The sequence below is a fragment of the Myotis nattereri genome (genome assembly GCF_964212035.1).
Source record: "Myotis nattereri genome assembly, chromosome: 2".
Lineage (NCBI taxonomy): Eukaryota > Metazoa > Chordata > Mammalia > Chiroptera > Vespertilionidae > Myotis > Myotis nattereri.
In genome coordinates, this window is record NC_138076.1 from 110,354,709 (window position 1) to 110,379,417 (window position 24,709).

Genomic DNA, 24,709 nt, shown 5'->3' on the forward strand with positions numbered 1-24,709 from the left:
ATTCCCTCCAGTGGGTTTTGGGGGGACAGCTCTGCCCACGCCCCTACGCACGGGGCGGGGGGCGGGAGGGGGGAGGAGGGGAGAAAAGGGGGAGGGGGGCAAGGCTCCGTCCCGGGCCTCTCCCTGCCTCGCCCTTTGCGGGGGGCCGAGGCGCGCGTCAGCCCTGGCCCCGCCCTAGCCAATCCGCAGCCAATTGGAACCAATCTGGGCTGCGCGACTCCGAGCGCAGCCAATAGGAGTGGGTCATCGCCCGTCTGGCGTGGGGCCCCGCATAGCCGCGAGCCCGAAGTTGGAGCCGGCTACTCCGACCCTCAGTGCCTCCAGGCCAGCCCGGCTCCGGCATGGCGACCTCGGCGGCCGGTCCCGTGCTCATCGTTGGCAGGTAAGCGGCGCCCGCGGGGCCCGCGGGGAAGTGCGGCGGAGCACGGTGCTGACGCATGGCGGGTCGGAAAGCTGACGGAGCAGGCTGCGCGCAGTAGGGGACTCGCCGGGTGTGCTGCCCGCCGGCGAGCGAGCTCCAGTGAATGTGCCAGTCGTTCCGTGTGGGCAACACGAAGTCCGGCTGCAGAACTGAGCGGTTAACCACTCCCATAATGGAAGAGAAAACCGAGCTTGAGCAGTTTAGGGACCCAGGGCCACAGCCAGTAAGGGACCGAGATGGGACGAGCCCAGTCGGGAGTGTCCAATGCTCGCGGGGCGTGGGAGCGGGTTCTGGTCCCCACCGTGCCACTGGGTGGGAACACGTGCTTGGCGAACACATCTGGCATGCCTAATTCTTGGGGGAAATGAGCCCTTTTCAGTTTGCTAAGGTGAGTCAGCCTAACAGCCTAAATTCCATCCAAATTGTTACGGTTGGTGCTCCCATCCCTTTTATATTTCCTGTTACTATTATTTAAAAGTGCATTTATGTGTATCTTACCATTGATAAGCTCTCATAGTAGTCTACCCATATGTGGATACTATCCGCATGTGATACCTGCTATTGATAGTTAGAAGCACCTTTTTTGGGGTGGCTTTGTGAACCTCTATACTACTAAGGTGTTCGCCTACCCTATTCCCCCCCCCCCCCCCCATCAGTTTTACAGCCTATTAAAGGAAGGAGTCAGGATGCCTTTTGTCACCTTTCTTTTGCTCACAGATCAGTGGCATTAACTGTGCCCTTGTCCTTTCCAGGCACATGGGTATGTGTGGCTGCCTAGTAAAGGAATAATAATAATAAAAAAATGTATATAAGTGCACTTTGCACCAGGTAAAGTAACTCTGCTTGCCTTGCATTTTTGATGTCCAGGGCTGGAGTGTTGTATGTTTCCCACTCTGCCTTGGAGTAGTGTTCTGTCTGCACCTAATCAAGGGGGAAGGGGTACAGTTTGGAGTAGGAGCTGCACTTGGGAAGTCAGAATTAGGGGGCGGGGGTGGGGGATGGCAAACTATAATGACCACAGGACATAGCACAGGATAGAAATTCCTATCTATTCACACACTCTCAGCACCTCACAGACACTCATCTCTGCTTCTAGGGTAGCATTGCTTTCCTGCCCTTCATCCTTTTCTCTCCCCTCCCTTTCCTCACTCCCTCTTTCTTTCTCTTTCTCTCCCAGTCCCATAGGTAATTCCAAAAACATCCATTTAAATTCCCTAAAACCTGGTTGAGTTTCATTCTTGGATTTCAACAGACTGAAAACTAACATATTTCAATTTCAGAAACCTGTTGGGCCATTGTTTTTCCGTCAATACCAGACTCCCTCTTAAAAGTACTTGCTAGAAATAGAGTCTCTCTTTAATTCCTCTCCAGTGATCTTTTCATAAAGGCCACTCTTCCTTAGGGCCACTTAGCTTTTCTGTGAACCCCAAGGCAAGTCCCTTCAGAATGGTGGGTTTGAGAGAGTAAGTGTGCATTTGAAAAAATAAGAAAGGAGTGTAGGTCTGTGGGAACATAAAGAGGGAAAATCTGATAATGACAACTTCAAAAAATTGAAGTAGAAATGGGTATCCTAAAGACAAATTTGCATTTGGGGGGAGTCTTCAGGCATTCGTTTCTGTTGGCTTTTCACATCTACAGAGAAACGTATTCCTGTATATAACTGAATAACTGAAGTTTATTAAACAGAAACCTCATGTTGATTAGAGTTAGGAGGGACAGTAGGGGTTAATGGTTGCTTGTGGGTTCCCAGGAGTTGGCATTCTGCTATTGGTGGGCCCTATAGGGGAATGTGGGCAATACAGGCCATAAAACCTATTACAGTAAAAACAAATCAACTTTGCCTTTAATGCCTGTTATATGGACTATAACTAATTTCTCCCCAATTTTTTATTATGAAAATTCTCAAACACACAGAAAAGTTGAAAGTATAGAAAAAAGAATACCCGCACACCCATCTGTTTTCAAAAATTGTTAAAATTTTGTTATTTTGTTATATTTGCTTTATCTGTGCTCAATTTACTAACCAATTCTGAATATTAGATGGTTAGTTTTAAATTTTTTGCTAATATAAATTTTTTGCCAACATGAAGCATTGTCAGTCTTTTTAATCTCTGCCGTTTTGATCTATATCTTATTTGCTGTTATTAGACTAAAGCAGTAAATCTATTTTCAAGTTAGTTTTTGCCTATTCATATAATTTTTTCAGGCTTTTCCCCTCTTGTGTTTGTTACAGTTATTTTTTACTTCTGGGTTTTTATATATACATACTAGAGGCCCAGTGCACGAAATTTGTGCATAGGGGTGGGGGTGGGGTGTCCCTCATCCCAGCCTGCACCCGCTCACAATCCGGGACCTCTCGAGGATGTCTGACTGCCAGTTTAGGGATCGAGCCTAAACAGGCAGTTGGACATCCCTTTTGCAATCCAGGACTGCTGGCTCCTAACTGCTCGCCTGCCTGCCTGCCTGATCGCCCCTAGCCCCTCTGCCTGCCAGCCTGATGCCTGCCTGATCTCCCCTAACCGCCTCTGCCTCTGCCCCCGCTGCTGTGGCTTCGTCCAGAAGGACATCTGGAATGACGTCCGGAAGGTCGTTTGGCTGTCTGGTCTAATTAGCATATTACGCTTTTTTTATTATAGCTATATTATAAATATTATTTCCTCTTGGATATTTGTCTCATGTTGATTTTTTTTTTGCCATAAACAATGTTATTAAGATTAGTTAGTTTATTTGACAAACACTATTCAAACATGAGGATCTTTGTGTCTTGGAGTATTGTAAAAAATATCTTTGATGGAAAGGTTGGAAACTAGTGTTTTAGTGTAAATATCCTCCTCCTCCCACTGCATGTATAGATGACTATAGATCTCTTGGAGATGTGACTGACTTCTGTATGATTTTAGCATAGTAGAATAGCTGGGGGTGGAACTAGGCTTCCTGATATAAATTAACTATTGATTGAATTATAAGTGAATGAATTATAATACTAGGTAATTGTTTAAGTGACCACTGCCCTTTAGAAATATGTGAGCCACATATGCAAGCCACATACATAATTAAATTTTCTCTTGTTATCTTAAAAAAGTAAAAAGGTGAAATTAATTTTAATAATCTATTTAATTAGCATAATATTTCCAAAGTATTATTTCAACATCTAATTTATATAAAATAATATTACTGAAATAGTTTACTTTTTTTTGGTATTGTCTTCAAAATCTAGTGTGTATTTTATACTTACAGTGCATATCACTTCAGACTGGTGTTGACTTTAAACAGATAGCTAAATATTTCTCCAACAAAATGGGTTTTTCAGGATAACAAAGATTTGCACTTTGGGACATGTGGTCTTCTGGCAAACCTCAGGCAAATCCTGAGAACAAAGGGGAAGAACCCTGTTTTATAGAGGAAGCGAAGTTTGGAGAGCTGTGATAAAGAGTTCTTCCTGTTGGATTCCACCATCTTGGAGCATGAGAGCACCCCATTTGGCCTCCTGGCTTCTATCTATCTATCTATCTATCTATCTATTTATTTATTTATTTATTTATTAATTAATTAATTATGGTTAATCTTCACCCGAGGATATTTTTCCATTGATTTTCAGGGAGAGTGTGGAAGAGGGGAGGAAGAGAGAGAAACATTGATGTGAGAGAAAAACATTGATTGATTACCTCCTGCACGAGCCCTGACCAGGGCCCAGGCTGGAGAGGAGGCTGCAACCAAGGTACATGCCCTTGACCGGAATTGAACCTGGGACCCTTAGACTGACATGCTAGCCACTGAGCAAAACTGGCTAGGGCCTGACTTCATTTTAAATGGGGTTTTTGTCTATGAATTATTTTATTAGCCACTTTCCAAGTGCTTAGTAGCCCCATTTTGCTGGTGGCTACTGTTCTGGACATTCGGGTTTAAATAATGATGAAACCTTTGTTAATCAAGAAAGCAGATTTTGAGAAAGCTGCCTTCTCCTGCTTTTAGTGGCTCCCATTGTAATGCAGACTCATTTGAGAGGTGCTTAGACTTATTTTGAAAAACAAGTCAAGTAGTGGGAGGAGGTTTACCTCGAATCTGTTATGTTCTCCTTTATGGAAAGTCTTTTCTGTAAAAGCAGCTGTAGCTCTTTGGGCTTTTATAAAAATACCAATTGAAGCACCTCTCCCTTCTACCATTGTTCAGCCTGCTAGCTCTTCCTGTTCCCCATGCCTGGCATTTGCAGTTCCCTTTTCCTCTACACCAGTTCTCAGTTTCACTGTGTGGTGGACACAGGATGTCAGAGGACCCAATCGATTGAGGGTCTGATGCTAAGGTTGCTTTAGAGCAGCGGTTCTCAACCTGTGGGTCGCGACCCCTTTGGGGGTCGAACGACCCTTTCACAGGGGTCGCCTAAGACCATCGGAAAACACATATATAATTACATATTGTTTTTGTGATTAATCACTATGCTTTAATTATGTTCAATTTGTAACAATGAAAATACACCCTGCATATCAGATATTTACATTACTATTCATAACAGTAGCAAAATTACAGTTATGAAGTAGCAACGAAAATAATTTTATGGTTGGGGGTCACCACAACATGAGGAGCTGTATTAACGGGTCGCGGCATTAGGGAGGTTGAGAACCACTGCTCTAGAGGTTAAGTGGAGCTCTCATCCCTGAGGGAGTCAGGGTCAGGTGCCTGATCACTGTGTGGGCGAAGGCTTTTACATGTATGGATGAGTCATTTTTTAAGGGTATGATATTTTCTTAAACAACAAAGTGGCAAAGAACGAATTATTTTTTTAAGAACTATGACCTGTCTTAATACAATAAAGTGCAGAAATCATATGCATACAGCTCAATGATTATCACAGAGTAAACACACCACTGTAAACCCCACTGTGAAATAATTCTTCTTTCTAGACTTAGGCTGCAGTAAGGGCTTCTTTTACAATTAAATAAGTCCCTGTATGTTTCAGACATTATGAGAAGGACAATAGAAGGAATGTTTAAGGTCAATGGCTGGTCAGTTGGGATGACCAGCATGAATGTTAATTGGCCTTCTAACTGACCACCTTGCAGCTCTAGAGTGAGTGAGTGTGTGTTTGTGTTTGAAGAAGGAAAAGATGTCTCCATGCATGGACTATCTCTTTCAAACTCTGGATTTCTTTTTCTTCAAATGGTCTAGACCAGTGGTTCTCAACCTTCCTAATGCCACGACCCTTTAATACAGTTCCTCATGTTGTGGTGACCCGCAACCATAAAATTATTTTCGTTGCTACTTCATAACTGTAATTTTGCTACTGTTATGAATCGTAATGTAAATATCTGATATGCAGGATGTATTTTCATTGTTACAAATTGAACATAATTAAAGCATAGTGATTAATCACAAAAACAATATGTAATTATATATGTGTTTTCCGATGGTCTTAGGCGACCCCTGTGAAAGGGTCGTTCGACCCCCAAAGGGGTTGCGACCCACAGGTTGAGAACCACTGGTCTAGACAGATCTGTCCAATAGAACCGTCTGCAAAGACTGAGTGCTCTCATATACCCTTGCTGTCCAAGATGGTAGGCACTATCACCTGTGGCTGTTGAGTACTTTAAATGTGCTTAGTATTTTGGATAAATTGAGTTTTAAAATGCACTTAATTTTAATTAATTTAAATACCTACATGTGGCTAGAGTCTACCATATTGGACAATGTAGGTCTAGAGCACAGAGCGTTTCATAAAAAATTTATAGGAACTGATATATAATTTCTACTCCAGAAATTGAGTAGAGATTATTTCAGTTGCTTTCACTTTTTTCCCCTATACGGTTTCACATAAGATACCTTATAAGAAGACAGTAGCCCCTCTCAATGACCCTTTGTATGCATTAAAGGCTTAGCTCAAGTGAGCAATCTGTGAGAGCTTTGAAGCTTGGATAGCACTTCTGTGGCAATTGCAGGATTTTTCCTTAATGGGAGATGTGCTAAACTCTTTGCTTCAATCACTTGGGCCCGAAAGCTATGACAGAAGCTATAGGGATTGTAACTATCTCTAGTGTGAAGCCCTTTCTGTGCTCAGAACCTGAACTACAGATTAGCTGAATAAGCAGGAAGTGGGAGGGGATAGAGTCTGGAGAATGCTTTTTGGAGCCGCCCTGTGACTGCTATTCTAGCCTCCCTTCCCCAAAGTGGCTCATATAATTACTTCAGTGAAATAACACTATGACTGAGACAAGCTTGCCCTACTGTCTCTTCAGGCTACCTGCATACTAGTAAGTTAGCTGGTTACTGTTTCTTGAAAGGTGGCAAAGGACGTGAGACTGCAGGGTCAGAGACAAAGGACTTTATTAATCACAGCAGAGCAGGCCGCGTGAACATTTATACTTGGGATGGTTCCCTTCTCCCCGAGTCCCTGGAGGTGAAGTGGAGGGGCTGGTGGACAGCTGCAGATTCATTGAGTATGTTCCAGGAGAGGGACATTGAACTTGGGGAAGCCACTGTTTTTTATAGTAAGAGGTAAGCCAGCTTGCTCTTTGTCCTTGAGGGATATATTTCCTCTTCTCTCAGCATTGTTCTGCAAACATAACTCTGAGAAATGATCTGGGTCCTGGCAGTTACTTATTGAAGAACATGAATCATTTGTAAAATTTTCCATTCTGGAATTTGCTGAATGTAACCCTGTAATGTCATTTAACACGTTCCTCTGGCCCTTTATTTTCAATAAATCTGAAGCAGTGGGCAGAACGTAGTGGTAAGGACTCAAGAGTCAGACTGCTGGAGTTCATTTCAGCTCTAGCACTTACAGCATGTATCATCTTAACCCACCCGTGCCTCAGTTTTTCTTTGTATAAAATGGAAATAATAATAGTACTGACTTTGGAGGATTGTTGTAAAGATTAACAGAGGTGGGACACATAACATTTTTAATGTTGCCTGGCACCTAATACATGGTCTAACGCCAGTGGTAATAGCAGTTATTTATTTATTTAAGAGACAGGGGAAATTCTACCTATTCTTCAGGATAAGTGAAATGGTCAGATGGAGGATCCCTTAGGAGGCCTGTCTCATCCACGACATCCTGTCACCTCCCAACTCTAACTTTTTGTTTCAGTGTGTAAGTGCCTGTTAACTACCTGTCCGGTGGTACTCCATGCACATTAATGCTGGGCTGGAATTGAGGATTCAGGAGCTCCTACGTGGACAGAGACAACATTTAGAATCAATGCAGCTATCGAAATGTGTATTTTTAAAAATAACTTTATTGTTGAGAGTATTACAATGTCCCCCCAATGTCCCGCCTTATTCCTCCCCATGGCCCTCCTCCACCCAGATCCTGCTCCACTCCAGACCTTTACCACCCTGGTGTCTTTGGGTAATGCATGCATATAAGTTCTTTAGTTAATCTCTTCCCACTCCCTCCTTCCCCCTTCCCTCTGAGATTGGTCACTCTGTTCCATGTTTCCATGCCCCTACTTATATTTTATTCATCAGTTTATTTTGTTCATTAGATTTCTTGTTCATTTATTTTGATTTTTAGATTCAATTGTTGATAGATATGTATCTTTTGCCATTTTATTGATCATATTTTTGGTCTTTTTTTTCTTCTTAAAGAAGATCCTTCAACATTTCATATAATATTATTTTGATGGTAATGAATTTTGTCTGTGAAGCTCTTTATCTGACCTTTAATTCTAAATGAGAGCTTTGCTGGGTAGAGTAATCTTGGTTGTAGGTCATTGCTATTCATCACTTTGAATATTTCTTGCCACCCCCTTCTGGCTTGCAAAGTTTCTGTTGAGAAGTCAGCTGACAGTCGTATAGGAGCTCCCTTATAGGTAACTGCTTTTCTCTTGTCTTTAACCTTTGGCATTTTAATTATTATGTGTCTTCTTTGGACTTCTTGTTTGGGACTCTCTGCACTTCCTGGACTTGTAAGTCTATTTCTTTCACCAGGTAGGGGAAGTTTTCTGTCATTATTTCTTCAAATAGTCTTTCAATTTCTTGCTCCCTCTCTTCTCCTTTTGGAACCCCCATGATGCAAATGTTGGTATGCTTGATTTTGTCCCAGATGCTCCTTACACTATCTTCACTTTTTGGATTTTTTTTTTGCTCTTCTGATTGGGTGTCTTTTTGCTTCCTCTTAGTCCAAATTGTTGATTTGATTCTCAGCATCCTCTATTTGACTGCTGATTCCCTGTAAATTATTCTTCATTTCAGTTAGTGTATCTTTCATTTCTGACTGGTCTTTTTTCATGTCTTTGATGTTCTCACTGAGATCCGTGAAATTCTCACTAAGTGCCTTGGACCTCTCATTAAGATCCTTGAGCATCCTTATAACCATTGTTGTTTTTTGTTAATCTTCACCTGAGGATAGTTTTCCATTGATTTTTAGGTAGCGTGGAAGAGAGAGGGAAAGACAGAGAGTAACATCAATGTGAGAGAAACACATCGATTGGTTGCCTCCTGCAGGGCCTGGGCCTGGGAGGAGCCTGCAACCAAGGTATGTGCCCTTGACCGGAATTGAACCTGGGATGCTTTGTTCTGCAGGCTGATGCTCTATCCAGTGAGCCAAATCAGCTAGGGCTAACCGTTGTTTTGAACTCTTTATCTAGTAGTTTGCTTGCTTCCATTTCATGTAGTTATTTTTCTGGAGGTTTCTTCTGTTCGTTCATTTGTGGTAATTGTTTTTTTGTCTCCCCATTTTGGTTGCTTCCCTGTGTTTGTTTCTATGTATTAGGTTGAGCTGCTATGTCTCATGGAATTGGTAGAGTGGCCTCATGTAGTAGGTGTCCTGTAGGGCCCAGTGGCTCAGCCTCCTCAGTCACCTGAGCTGGGCACTCTAGGTGTACCCCTGTGTGGGCTGTGTGTACGGTCCTGTTGTAGTTGAGCCTTGATTGCTGTTGACATCACTGGGAGGAATCGACCTCCAGGCCAATTGGCTGTGAGGACCTGCTTCAACTGCAGCAAAAGAATTGCTGTGCCAGAGATACCCCTATGGAGCAGGACTTGCTTCAGTGGGGCTTTGGTGCTCACTGAGTCTGCCCCTGAGTGCGTTGCTCTTGGATGTGGTAAAGTTATAACCTGGTGTTGTCTGAAGTTCTCCACTGGGTGTACTGGCTCTGGGGCCTCCTGGGAGGTACACAGTCAGTCACTGCCTGTGCTCTGTTGGGGCCACCCAGCATGAGCTCCAGAGTGATCTCCAGATGGGTGCTACTTGTGTTGGACTTGGAGGTACTCAGGAGAGGCCAAGCTGTGAACCTTGGTAAACTACTGCTAGTGCCGGGCCGGGGCCACTTATTGAGAGGTACGGGGTACATTGAGTCCAGCTGCTGGTTCTTTGAGAGATCTTAGGAAAGTCTGAAGTTTGAGCCAGAATAGGTTATTCAAATGGAAAAGACACTGTGAAGAGTTTGGGTGGGGTTGCAAATTGGGTGGAGCAGGATCTCAGGGAATCATCAGGGCAGGGTAAACAGCAGTGGTTCTCAACCTTCCTAATGCCGCGACCCTCATGTTGTGGTGACCCCCAACCATAAAATTATTTTTGTTGCTACTTTATAACTGTAATTTTGCTACTGTTATGAATCGTAATGTAAATATCTGATATGCAGGATGTATTTTCATTGTTACAAATTGAACATAATTAAAGCATAGTGATTAATCACAAAAACAATATGTAATTATATATGTGTTTTCCAATGGTCTTAGGCGACCCCTGTGAAAGGGTCGTTCGACCCCCAAAGGGGTTGCGACCCACAGGTTGAGAACCACTGGTAAACAGTGATAGAGACTCAGATATGGTGCCCGCTAGTCAGCTCTGTGCTGAGGAGGTCCTAGCACTTTTGTCTGTTTTGTCCTCATGACAGATAATTTAGTTCCTCCCATATGTCCCTGGATCCTTTCAAGCTGCTTCCCCAGCGCTGGAGCTCAGAGGGAGTGAGTCCGAGTAAGTTCATGCACAGGCCCTTTAAGAGGAACTGCCTGGGACTCTAGCAGCCTCTGTGTCACTCAGCCACAATCCTCGCTTGTTTTTATAGCCCAAAGTTATGGGCTCTTCTCTTCTTGGCACTGGAACCCTGAGGTGGGGTTCTGGTGTGGGGCTGGAACCCTTTGCTCCTCACAGGAGGCCTCCTTAGCCAAGATATCCCTACTGATTAAAAACAGGCCACATGCCCTAGCCTGTTTGGCTCAGTGGATAGAGTGTGTCAGCCTGTGGACTGAAGGGTCCCAAGTTTGATTCTGATTAAGGGCACATGCCTGGGTTCCGGGCTTGATCCCCAGTAGGGGGCATGCAGGAGGCAGCGAATCAGTGGTTCTCTCTTATCATTGATGTTTCTATCTCTCTCTCCCTCTCCCTTCCTCTCTGAAATAAAAAAAAATATATTAAAAAAAATAAAATAAAAACAGCCACATGTGGGTGTTGGACCAGCCTGTTCCATGCCTCCACCCCTCCTACCAGTCAGTGCGCTTTCTTCTTTAATTCTCTAGTTGTAGGGCTTACATTCAGCCAGATTTCAGGCAGTTCTGAATGATGGTTCTGTATTTTAGTTGTAATTTTGATGTGGTTGTGGGAGGATGTGAGTACTGGTATTTACCTACTTTAAAATGTGTAATTTCAAGATATTAAATATTTTAAGAATAGGATGCTTATCATTTGAAAAAACTATTCTGGGTTAGGAATAAAAAACTGTTCAATTACAAATTAACTGAGAGCCTCTCCTGATTTTCTATCCCTTTAGTGGCCTCATTGGGCGAAGCTGGGCTATGTTGTTTGCCAGTGGAGGCTTCAGGGTGAAACTGTTTGATATTGAGCAACAGCAGATAACAAACGCCCTGGAAAACATCAGGTGAGTCAGCTGGCACGTTGGTAGGAATATTGACTCTGTTGCTCTCAGTGGGTCTTATTTATCACACTCTTAAGGCTATCATCATCTGTGACTTCACTCTTTCACTTCAGTTATAGTGCCATTGAGCTGGTAAAGCCAGGCCTATAATGGTAGAATCGTCAACTAATAAGAGCAGAGGTCCTCAAACTTTTTAAACAGGGGGCCAGTTCACTGTCCCTCAGACATCCCACACATGTGCACCGCAGGCCCGGGATGAGTCAGCTGCTAAGCAGGACAGACAGCGGCGGCAAAAACACCCGGCGGCCGGATAAATGTTTTCGGCGGGCCGCATGTGGCCCGCAGGCCGTAGTTTGAGGACGCCTGAATAAGAGGTTCATATTGTGAGGAAAGGACTCTTAGGGTTGTAAAGATGTATAATGGGAGTAAGGGAACTCAATGTGGATCTCAGGCTTCCAGCCTGAATAAACCTGTAAACTTTTGCTGTGTCCCACAGGGCTGCAGGCCTGGGTATCCTTCCTTCTCTCTGGGTCAGCGAGCTGGTTTATACCATGTGAGAGCCACAGCTGCATGGGCAGTACATCTTAGGAACAGAGGTTCTGAGGTTTGTTTTGATCTATTGATCTAATGACTGCAGGACACAGTTTAACTGTGATAATTCTAGTAGTTAAAGTTGTGAGAGTAGATAAGCTTACCAGATGCTGAGAGGTGAATTTTAGGCATAACCATAGGGGGCAGAAGAAGAATAGGAGCCAAACGAGAAAGGACGAGAATTAGGAGGTTCCAAATAGAAGAATCAAGCTAATGCAGTGTGCCAGATGGCAAGGCCCCACCTGAGATGATGGTCACTGAACACAATTTGACATCTCAGATGTTGTTTTATTCAGGTGATTATTATCTGTCTTTGGGGCTATCCATGGATATGTAACTTGAATTTGCCCCTTTTTTGGTAACAGAAATATTATTTATCATTTACTTTCTGAAAAGACTAATATATAGGGTATGCTATCAGGCTATAGGCATCAAGAAAAATATAGGTATTGCCCTAACTGGTTTGGCTCAGTGGATAGAGCGTCGGCCTGTGGACTGTAAGATACCAGGTTCGATTCCGGCCAAGGGCACGTGCCTGGATTGCAGGCTTGATCCCCAGTGGGGGCCATGCAGAAGGCAGCCAATCAGTGATTATCTCTCATCATTGATGTTTCTATCTCTTCCTCCCTCTTCCTTCCTCTCTTAAATCAATAAAAAAAATATTAAAAAAATAAAAAAGAAAAAAAGAAAAATATAGGTATCAAATACAAATATTTGAGCCTAATTCTGTTGTATAACAGATTAAGAAACTGAAATCCAGAGAAGTCAGATTGCTTGTTACATATAGTGACATGTAGCCAATGTCAAGATAAAATGTCAATCTAAAAAAACCCAAAAACCCCAAAATGAAACAACTATATAGCTACCCCCTGGCACCAGTGCTTTATTCTGTACTGCTATGGAAGGAAGAGGAATTGACATAAATACCCACTACATTCCAGGCATGTGCTATTCACTAAGGATACACAGAGGAACAGAACAGATACAGTCCTTTCCACCATGAAGCTTATAGTCTAGTAATCTTACCATATTAATTCTCATAGTAAACCCTGTGAATTAGATATTATTGCCATTATTTTATGAGAAAAGTTTGGTCTATAAATGGTCAGTAACCTGCTCACAGACCCAGTAAGACACAAGATTCTAGCCCTGGGCTATGTACATGTTAAGGGCGGGTCTGAGCTCTTCAGCATCTATTTATACTATTTGCTTTATAGAGATCCTACAAATACTACTTTTAATATAATATGTAATGTATGCAACCAAGTAGATCATTTATGCTACTTTATGAAGAATATAATAAATTATCTAACTTGAGATCTAGAATATTATCAATACCCTGTGTGCATCTCATGGGTTTCACTCCCCTGCCTTTTCACCAGAAGCAACAAATATCCTTTATTTTGTATTTACTATTAACTTGCCTTAAAAATAGTTATATATATAACCAAACAATATATGGTTTACTTTTGCTCATTTTTGTGCTTTATAAAAATATTTTTGAGATTCATCCATGTTATTGCTTATAGCTATAGTACATCTGTTTTCATCTTCTATAATAATAAAAGTGTAATATGCTAATTAGACCAGACAGCTGAATGACTTTCCAGACGTCATTCCGGACATCCTTCTGGATGAAGTTCTGGCGGCGGGGGCCGAGACAGAGGCGGTTAGGGGTGATCAGGTAGGCAGGCGAGCAGTTAGGGGCAATAAGGCAGGCAGGAGAGCGGTTAGGGGCAATCAAGCAGGCATGCAGAGTGGTTAGGGACAATCAGGCAGGCAGGCAGAGGGGTTCGGGGCAATCAGGAGGCAGGCAAAGGAGTTAGGGGCGATCAGGCAGGCGAGCGGTTAGGGACGATCAGGCAGGCAGAATGGTTAGGGGTGATCAGGCAGGCAGGCGATCGGTTAGGGATGATCAGGCAGTCAGGCAGAGATGGTTAGGGGCAATCAGGCAGGTAGGCGAGCAGTCAGGGGTGATCAGGCAGGCAGAGTGGTTAGGGGCGATCAGGCAGGCAGGCGAGCAGTTAGGGGCAATCAGGCAGGCAGGTGAGTGGTTAGGGACGATGAGGCAGGCAAAGGGGTTAGGGTCGATCAGACAGGCAGGCAGGAGAGTGGTTAGTAGCCAGCGGTGCCAAATTGTGAGAGGGATATCTGGATGCTGGATTAGGCCTGATACCTCAAGGGGTCCTGGATTGTGAGAGGGTGTAGGCTGGACCTAGGGACCCTCCTCCCCCCTGCATGAATTTCGTGCACTGGGCCTCTAGTTGCTATATAATACTCTACTGTGTCACTTTGCTATAATTTATTTATCTTTTTCCTTTTGATGAACATTAGAGTTGTTTTCAGTTTGGGGAGTATGTCCAGTGCATAAGTGCTTGAGTGTCTACAGGATACATATTGAAGAGTGAGATTGCTGGGGTTTTTTTCCTTCTGGGATTATGATTATATGTATATTGAACCAACTCATTCATATCTTTTAACCTCTCTCTCGCTCTCTTTTTTTGTCTTTGTCTTATACTGACTCCCCCGCCCCTTTTTTATTGAATTTATTGAGGTGATATTAGTTTGGAATATTATACAGGTGCACAATTTCACAACACATTTTAACCTCTCTTTTATATATTCTTTCTCCCTATCTCTTTGGAATATATTCTTGTTACACTTTTTTTTAATCTTTATTTTTGTTAATCCTTACCTGAGCGTATTTTTCCATTGATTTTTAGAGAGAATGGAAGTGATGGGGAGGGACAGAGTGAGAAATATCAATGTGAGAGAGACACATCAATTGGTTGCTTCCCACACATGCCATGACCAGGGCTGGGGATCGAGCCTACCATCGAGGTATGTGCCCTTGACCAGAATCAAACCCAGGATCCTTCAGTCTGCAGGCTGACACTCTATCCACTGAGCCAGACTGGCTAGGGCATGGTTACAATTTTTAGATCTTTCTTCTAGTTTACTAATTCTAGTTTTAGCTGTGTCTGATCTGCTGTTTAAACCAATTGAGTTATTTCAATAATTAACTTTTCATTTTAAAAGTTCTATTTGGTTCTTTTCCAAATATACCTATTCATTTTTAATAGTTTCTCATTGTTTGCTCATTCTTTATGGTGCCACTTTTTATTTTTATTTATTTACTTATTATTTTTTAATTGATTTCAGAGAGGAAGGGAGAGGGAGAGAGAGATGGAAACATCAATGACGAGAGAGAATCATTGATCAGCTGCCTCCTGCACACCCCCTACTGGGGATGGAGTCTGCAACCCAGGCATGTGCCTTGACCAGAATTGAGCCCTGACCTCCTGGTTCATAGGTCGATGGTCAACCACTGAGCCCTCTGGGCATGGTACCACTTGTAAATCTTTGAGTATTTAATATACATTGCTTTATATTATGTTAGCTTAGATCAGGAACCTCAGAATCAGGTCCTGAGATGAGAGTTCTTGGGCCCGGGTTGATTAAGGAAATGCTCCCAGGAGAAGCCAGTTTGGTAGTGAGGGGACATGATAAGGAAGACAAAGAAACCAACTGAGGGCATGATTTCAGAAATACAGGCTCATCAAGATTCCAGGGAAGTTCTGGAGCATGAAGTACTCTGTAAAGTCTGTCATCCCTGAAGGCAAGAGAGGTTAGCTTTCATATTCCCTTATCCATCATTGTCTAACAGCTGTCCTTGGTTGGTGTGAGCTCCCAGGCACTTCCACTTCTCTGGTCTGGGTCCAATCTACTGAAAGGTTGCTGGTTTGATCCTGGTCAGGGCACATGCTGGGGTTGTGGGCTCCATCCCTGGCAGGGGGCCTGCAGGAAGTAGCCAATAGATGTTTGCTCTCATGTTGATGTTTTTCTCTCTCTATCCTCTCCTTTCCACTCTCTCCAAAAATTAATAAAAAAATCTTTAAACAGTCATTGGGGGAATTTTAAATAAAATAATATTTTCCTGATTGACATATTCCTATTTTCTTTTTATTTTATTTTAAAAAATCTTTTTTGTTGAAAGTATTACATATGTCCCTCTTTCCCCCGATTGACCTCTTCCAGCCCACCCCCCAACCTTGCCCCAGGCCTTTACCACCCTATTGTCTGTGTCCAGGGGTTATGCATATATGCATACAAGTTCTTTGGTTGATCTCTTCCCACCAATCCACCCTCCCCCACCTTCCTTCTGAAATTCGTCAATCTGTTCCATGCTTCTATGTCTCTGAATCTATTTTGTTCATCAGTTTATTTTGTTTATTAGATTTTACATATGAGTGAGATCATGTGATTCTTATCTTTCTCTGACTGGCTTATTTGGCTTAGCACAATATTCTCCAGGTCCATCCATGCTGTTGCAAATGGTAAGAGTTCTTTTTTTTTTTTACAGTTGTGTAGTATTCCATTGTGTAAATGTACCATAGCTTTTTTATCCACTCATCTGTTAGTGGGCATTTGGGCTGTTAACAAATCTTAGCTATTGTAAATTGCAGTGGTATGAACATAGGGGTGCATATATTTTTTTTCTGATTGGTGTTTTGGTTTTCTCAGGATATATTCCTAGAAGTGGGATTATTGGGTCAAATGGGAGTGCCATTTTTAATTTTTTTGAGGAAACTCCATACTGTTTTCCACAGTGGCTGCACCAATCTGCATTCCTACCAGCAGTGTACTAGGGTTCACTTTTTTTCACATGATCACCAAAACTTGTCTTTTGTTGATTTTTTTTATGATAGCCATTTTGACAGGTGTAAGGTGATACCTCATTGTCGTTTTGATTTGCATCACTTGGAAGATAAGTGACTTTGAGCATGTTTTCATATGTCTCTTGGACTTCTGTATATCCACTTTGGAGAAGTATCTATTTAGGTTCTTTGCCCTATTTTTAATTGGATTGTTTATCTCCCTTTTGTTAAGTGGTATGAGTTCCCTATAAATTTTGGAAATTAACCCCTTATTGGATGTACCATCATTGGCATGTTCTCCCATGCTGTGGGCTCTTTTGTCATTTTGCTAGTGATTTCTTTTGCTGTGCAGAAGCTTTTTATTTTGATGTAGTTCCTTTGGTTTATTTTTTCTTATTTCCTCTGCCCAAGGAGATGTATCTTATCTAATAAAGAGGGAATATACAAATTGCCTGTCATACCATAGCAGTCAAGATGGCTGTGCCCACAGTGGAGGCAGGGATTCCGTAACATAAGATGGCTGCGCCCACAGTAGAGGCCGAGTTCCCGTAATGGGCTTTAACGAGCAATCAGCACGGACCTGAGGCTGCGTGGTGCTGGGCTGGGGCAGGGGACCTGAGGCGGCGCACCCCGCCTGGCGGGGCTTGACAGGGGACCTCAGGCCATGTCCCCTGCCCACTGGGGCTTGACGGGAGACCTCAGGGCGCACCCCCCCCCCCCCCGACTGGCGGAGCTTGACGGGGGACCTCAGTCTGTGCCCCCTGCCTGGCAGGGCTTGACGGGGGACCTGAGGCCACAACCCCTGCTCTGGTGCCAGGCCGGGGGACCTGAGGCCACGGCCCCCCTACCTGGCGGGGCTTGATGGGCGTGGGGCCAGCCAAGTCTGGATCTAGCCCAATGGGGACAGGGCTGGCTGGGTCTGGGTCTTGCATGATTTCGAGGCACACGTGGGTGGGCGGGGACTTGACTCTGGTTCCTGTGGCGCACCCCAGACTCTGATAGGAGGAAGATTTTTTTATATACATTTTACTAATTTTCTGTCATCTCTGACACTTCTATTATAGAGAAAGGACAAATAGCAATATTAAAATATTTCCTCTAATTAATTCCCTTTTAATGTGCATGAATTTCATGCACCGGGTCACTAGTCTATAACATTGCTATGAGAAATGTCTGAGATTTTGCTGCCTATGGTTTCTTCTAGGACTTTTATGGTTTAAGTCTTATCCATTTTGAATTTATTCTTGTGTAAGTTAAGATATGTTCCTTCTATTCTTGTGTATGGTTGTCTAGTTTCATTTTTTTTTGTATGTATCTGTCCAATTTTGCCAACACCATACTAGTATTGAAGAGATTCTTTTGACTCCATTGTATGCTCTTGTCTCCTTTGTCAAATGTTAATTGATCATAATGGCTTGGGTTGATTTCTGGGTTCTCCGTTCAGTTCCATTGATCTATATGCCTGTTCTTGTGCCAGTACCAGGCTGTTTTGAGTATAGTGGCTTTGTAGTATAATTTGAACTCTGGTATTATGATTCCTCCAACTTTGTTCTTTCTCAGAATTGCTGCAGCTATTTGGGGTCTTGTTTGGTTCCATGTAAATTTTTGGAGCATTCGTTCTAGATCTGTGAAATATGCTGTTGGTATTTTAATTGGGATTGCATTGAATCTATAAATTATCTTGGGTAGTATGGACATTTTAATGATGTTGATTCTACCAATCCATGAAAACAGTATATTCTTCCACTTTATTATATCTTCCTCTCTCTCTTTTTTCAATGTCTGGTAGTTTTCGGAGTAGTAGTCTTTTACCTCCTTGGTTAAGTTTGTTCCTAAGTATCTTAACTTTTTTGTTGCAATGGTAAATGGGATTGTTTTTTTAGTTTCTCTTTCTGTGAGTTCATTATTGGTGTATACATATGCCATCGATTTCTGGGTGTTAATTTTGTATCTTGCTACAATGCCAAATTCATTGGTCAGCATCATATCATCTGCGAATAATGAGTTTTATTTCCTTCTTTCCAATTTGAATGCCTTTTATTTCTTCTTGTCTGATCACTCTGGTGAGGGCTTTCTGTATTATTTTGAATAAGAGTGGTGAAAGTGGCCATCCCTGTCTTATTCCTGTTCTTAAGGGAAATGGTTTTAGTTTTTGCCCATTGAGTATGATGTTGGCTGTAGGTTTGTCACGTATGGTTTTTATTGTTGAGATATCCTCCCTAGAGTTCCACTTTGCTCAGAGTTTTTATCAAAAAAAGGGTGTTCTGCCCCAGCTGGTTTGGCTCAGTGGATAGAGCGTTGGCCTGCAGACTAAAGGGTCTCAGGTTCGATTCTGGTCAAGGGCACATGTGTGGGTTGTGGGCTCGATCCCCAGTAGGGGGCGTGCAAGAGGCAGCTGATCAATGATTCTCTCTCATCATTGATGTTTCTATCTTTCCCTCTCCTTTCCTCTCTGAATTCAATAAAAAATATATTTTTTAAAAAAGGGTGTTGATTTTGTCAAATGCTTTTTCTGCATCCATTGATATGATGATGTGAATTTTATATTGCAGTTTGTTTATGTAATGTATCATGTTTATTGATTAGTGAATATTATACCAGCCTTGTATCCCTGGGATAAATCCCACTTGGTCATGGTGTATTATCTTTTTAATGTATTGCTGGATCCGATTTGCTAAAATTTTGTTGAGGATTTTAGCGTCTATGTTCATCAGGGACATTGGCTTGTAATTCTATTTCTTAGTAGTGTCTTTATCTAGTTTTGGGATGAGGGTAATGCTGGCCTCATAATAAAGAGCTTGGAAGTGTTCCTTCCTCTTGAATTTTTTTGAAATAGTTTGAGGAGGATGGGTGTTAGTTTTATTTTGAATGTTTGGTAAAACTACCCCGGGAAGCGGTCCAGACCAGGGCTTTTGTTTGCTGGAAGTTTTTTATTTTTTTAAATTATTTTTAAATTATTTTTAAAATTTTTTTTATTATTGCTTCAGTTTTATCAGTAGTTATCGGCTCTTTCAGGTTTTCTAATTCTTCCTGATTGAGTTTTGGAAGATTGTATTTTTTCTGGGAATATGTCCATTTTGTCCAGGTTGTCCAGTTTATTGGACTCTACCCATTCATAGTATTTCTTTATGATCCTTTGTATTTATGTTGGGTCAGTTGTTACTTCACCTGTTTCATTTCTGATTTTGTTTATTGGGTCCTCACTCTTTGTTTCTTGATGAGTCTGGCTGGAGAATCATCAATCTTGTTTATCCTTCAAAGAACCAGCTCTTGGTTTTATTGGTCTTTCATATATATATTTTTTGTCTTTATGTAATTTATTTCTGCTCTGCTCTTTATTATTTCCTTCCTTCTACTTACTCTGGGATTTTCTTGTTGTACTCTTTCTAATTCTTTAAGTTGTAGGGTTAGATACCTTATTAAAAGTTTTTCTTGGTTTTTGAGGTAGGTCTGCAGTACTATGAACTTCCCTCTCGGAATTGCTTTCACTGTGTCCCATAGCTTTTGGATTGTTGTGTGTTCATTGTAATTTGTTTCTAGGATGTTTTTGATTTCTTCTTTGATCTGTTTGGTAACCCAATCATTGTTTAATAGCATGCTAGTTAGCCTTCATGAGTTAGAATGTTTCTTGTTGTTTTTATTGTAGTTGATTTTAATTTCATGCCTTTGTGATCTGAGAAGATGCTTGATATGATTTCAATCTTCTTGAATTTGTAGAGATTTAGCCTGTGTCCTTAGATGTGAAAATGTCCCATATGCACTTGAGAAGAATGTATATTCTGTAGCTTTGGGGTGAAATGTTCTCAAGATGTCAGTTAATTCCATCTGATCTAGTGAGTCATTTAGGATCACTATTTCCTTGTTGATCTTTTGTGTAGAAGATCTATCCAGTGATGGCAGTAGAGTATTCAATTTCTCTAATGTGATTGTGTCGCTATTGATCTTTCCCATGATATCTTCCAGAAATTTTTTATATATTTGAATGCTCCTGTATTGGATGCATATATGTTCAACAGAGTTATATCCTGTTGTATCAGTCCCTTTAGCATTATGAAATGGCCTTCACTTTGAAGTCTATTTTGTCTTATATGAGTATTGCTACCCTAGCTTTCTTTTCATTTCCATTTGCCTGAAAAATTTTTTTTCCATTCCTTCACTTTCATTCTGTGTGAGTCCTTTGTTCTGAGGTGCATTTTTTTGTTTGTTTTGTTTTTTTGAGGTGGGTTTCTCGTAGACAGCATATATACGCATCATGTCTTCTTATCCATTCAGCTACCCTATGTCTTTTGATTGGAGTATTTAAGCCATTTACATTTAAGGTACTCACATTGATAGGTACTTACGTGTTGCCACTTTTATTTTTATTATTTTTATATATTTTTATTGATTTCAAAGAGGAGGGGAGAGGAAGAGAGAGATAGAAACATCAATAATGAGAGAGAATCATTGATTGGCTGCCTCCTGCATGCTCCCTACTGGGGATTAAGCCCTCAACCCAGGCATGTGCCCTTGACTGGGATTGAACCTGGGACCCTTCAGTCTGCAGGCTGATGCTCTGTCCACTGAGCCAAACTGTCTAGGGCACCATTTTTATTTTTTATGACTGCGTTCTTTTCTTTTTTTCTATTTCTTCTTACAATAGTCCCTTAAGCATTTCTTGCAGTGCTGGTTTGGTGTTAATAAACTCTTTTAGCCATTTTTTACCTTTGATTTTGAATTGTAGCCTTGTTGGATAGAGTAGTCTTGGGTTCAGTTCCTTCATTTTCATTACCTTGTGTACTTCAAGCCATTCCCTTCTGGCCTGAAGTGGTTTTATTGAGAAGTTAGCTGACAGTCTAATGGGAGCTCCCTTGTAGGTCTCTCTTACAGCCTTTAAGATTCTTAAAGGCTCGGTGTGGGTCTTTTGTTGTTCACTTGGCTTGGACTCTCTGTGTTTACTGAACTTGAGTGAATTTTTCCTTCACCAGGTTAGGGAAATGTTCTACCATCATTTCTCCAAACAGGTTCTTTGTTCCTTGTTTGGATTCTTCTCCTTTTGTTACCTCTATGATGTGAATGTTGTTACATTTCATGTTGTTCCAAAGCCCAATTATATTCTTCTGCTCTTTAATTTTTTTTTTCCATTTGCTGCTCTGAATGGTGTGTTTTCTACCTTGTCTTCTGATTCACTGATTTGGTCCTCAGCTTCTTCCAGTCAACTCTTGAATCCTCCCAGGGTGTTTTGTTGTTGTTGTTTTTTCATACTCAACTGAGGATATTTTTCCATTGATTTTTAGAGAGTGGAAGAGAGAGGGAACAATAGATAGAAATATCGATGTGAGCGAAACACATAGATTGGTTGCCTCCTGCATGAGTCCCGACCAGGGCCCCTGGCTGGGGAAGAGCCTGCAACAGAGGTATGTGCCCTTGCCTGGAATGGAACCTGGCACCCTTTGGTCTACATGCTGACACTCTATCTACTGAACAAAACTGGCTAGGGCCCAGGGTGTTCTTTATTTCAGCTATATCTTTCCTTATCTCTGACTGATTATTATTTATTCTTTCAACATCTCTTTCCATGTTGGTGTAGCTCTCATTAATTCCCTTAATATTCTCATTAATTTTCTTATAATTGTTATTTAGTTGCTTGTAGTTCTCACTGAATTATTGGAGTACTCTTATTACCAATACTCTGAATTATTTACCTGAAAAATTGCTTGCCTTCATTTAATTTAGTTTCTTTTCTGGAGATTCCTCTTTTTCTTTCATTTGGGGGTTGTTTCTCTGTCTGCCTATTTATCTGTCCCTTTGATTTGTTTCTGTGTATTAACTCAAACTGCTCTGCCTTCCAGACTTTGCGGGGTCTTATATAGTAGGTGTTTTGTGGGTCCCAGTGGTGCAGTCTCTTATATCTCCTGAGCTGGCTGCTCTAGGAAAGCCTCTTACTTGTGTTATTTGGGTCCTCCTGTTGTAGTTTGGTGTATAAGGTTATTGTCCCATTCGAGGATGGAGTCTCCTCTCAGCCTGGTTGACTATGTGGCTCACCCCAACCATGTTGTGTGAGCTGTTGTGGAGGTACTGACTGAACAGAACAAAATATAAAAACAGGAAACAGAAGAAAATCAAAAACATACACAAGACTCCTGCAGCACCAACAAAAGCAACTACCAGAGAAGAGAGAATTATGAAAGAGAAAAGAGTGCAAGAATGATAGAAAAAAGAAAAGAAAGAGAAAATATGAAGGGAAGACAAAACACAACACTCTAACAAAAGCACAAACAAAAAAACAAGAAAAGGGGTGGCAGAATATGTAGATGCAGAACTAAAATAAAGAAAATAGGAATGGAGAGTTAGAGGAATAGAGGAAGGAAAGGAGTTTAAAGTAAAAGAGGGAGAAGAAAAGTGAAGAGACAAAAATAATTTGTGAAGGGAAATAGAGGAGAAAGCAGATAGATCTAAAATAAAAGAACAAAAAAGATGAAAAAGCAGGAGAAAAAAGAGAAAGAAAAGAAAAAAATTGAGTAGGAAAAGAGAAGAGGAAAGTTAGATATATGAATAAAACAACAGAGATTAGAATAATAACAAATCAATAAAGCAGTGTTAACATAAAAACTTTCAAACCCGTAAAGAATTTTTGTGAGTTTGAGCCAAACTGTCCACAATTGCCTAGAAGCAGTATCTCAACAGATTGGGATAGTGCTCCAGAGAATGGCAGTTTCTCATCTATTTTTATACATTGCAGTCAAAGGAAGAGATGTAGGTGGGTTACATGAAACCCACTGGTGATAGATTAGAGAGGTGGGAGAAAGCAAAGTGGGGAAACCCCTGAGATTAGATAAAAAGTAAAATGATAAACACATACTTCGGTGGGTGCAGGATAGTTAACAGTTAACAATTAACGCGATAACAATAACAATGGGGGAGAACCAAGATGGTGGCATAGGTTAACGCTGGAGTTTGTTGCCTTGAACAACTACTTCAAAAGTGAAACTAAAAGACAGAACGGACATCACCCAGAACCACAGGAACGCTGGCTGAGTGGAAGTCCTACAACTAGGAGGAAAGAGAAATGCATAAGGACACTCAGAGGAGGCGCAGTGCTGAAGTCAAATTCTGAGGTGCGGAGGGCGCGGAGCGGGCTGGCGGCGGAGGGCGCGGTTGGCGTTTTCAATCGGGAGGGAGTTGCAGACTTTGAGCTCCAGATCCGGGCGAGTCTTTAGGTACCCAGACTCAAACGGGAGAAGCGGGACTGTCTGGCTTCGGTCAGAGCGAGTGCAGCTTACTCTCCGAGGTTTGCAGCGGTTGCTGGGACTCAGAGAGGCAGAGCCCCTGGGGACAGGACTGAGAGCCACCATAACTGCTCTATCCGGCTCACCCTGTTGATCCTGTGCGACCCGCCCTGCCCAAGCCCTGCACAGCGGCATTTGCCGGATAGCCTCAGGCAAAGGCTAGATTAGCACCTCCCTAGAGGACAGAAGTTCTCTCACCGCAGACACAGCTGATTCTCATAGCCACTTTGCCTGGAGGTCAAACCCTCCCTGGTATTAGCTACAACAATCAAGGTTTAACTATAAGACTGCGCACAAAGACCACTAGGGGGTGCACCAAGGAACCTAACAAAATGCGGAGACAAAGAAACAGGACAAAATTGTCAATGGAAGATATAGAGTTCAGAACCACACTTTTAAGGTCTCTCAAGAACTGTTTAGAAGCCGCCGATAAACTTAATGAGATCTACAAGAAATCTAATGAGACCCTCGATGTTATGATAAAGAACCAACTAGAAATTAAGCATACACGGACTGAAATAACGAATATTATACAGACTCCCAACAGCAGACCAGAGGAGCGCAAGAATCACGTCAAAGATTTGAAATGCGAGGAAGCAAAAAACACCCAACTGGAGGGGCGGAATGAAAAAAGAATCCAAAAATGCGAGGATAGTGTAAGGAGCCTCTGGGACAGCTTCAAGCATACCAACATCAGAATTATAGGGGTGCCAGAAGATGAGAGAGAGCAAGATATTGAAAACCTATTTGAAGAAATAATGACAGAAAACTTCCCCCACCTGGTGAAAGAAATGGACTTACAGGTCCAAGAAGCGCGGAGAACCCCAAACAAAAGGAATCCAAAGAGGACCACACCAAGACACATCATAATTAAAATGCCAAGAGCAAAAGACAAAGAGAGAATCTTAAAAAAAGCAAGAGAAAGAAACTCAGTTACCTACAAGGGAATACCCATACAAC

General features: G+C 41.9%; 1 protein-coding gene across 5 annotated transcripts in view; it reads left to right on the plus strand.

Moving 5' to 3' along the window:
* Nucleotides 1–256: 256 nt before the first annotated feature.
* The window catches only part of CRYL1 (crystallin lambda 1), a 168,186-nt gene continuing 143,733 nt past the window's right edge, over nt 257–24,709 (plus strand). For 3 of the 5 annotated variants that reach the window (XR_013995544.1, XM_081083559.1, XM_081083562.1), the window contains exons 1-2: nt 257–382; nt 11,128–11,235. Coding sequence is in view for 4 of the 5 variants with exons in the window: in XM_081083559.1 (XP_080939685.1) it covers nt 342–382; nt 11,128–11,235 (149 nt within the window). In the remaining variant the exon portion in view is untranslated. Of the gene's footprint in view, nt 383–725; nt 810–4,019; nt 4,140–11,127; nt 11,236–24,709 lie in introns of those variants that run through there. The other 2 variants (XM_081083560.1, XM_081083561.1) reach the window with 2 other exon arrangements.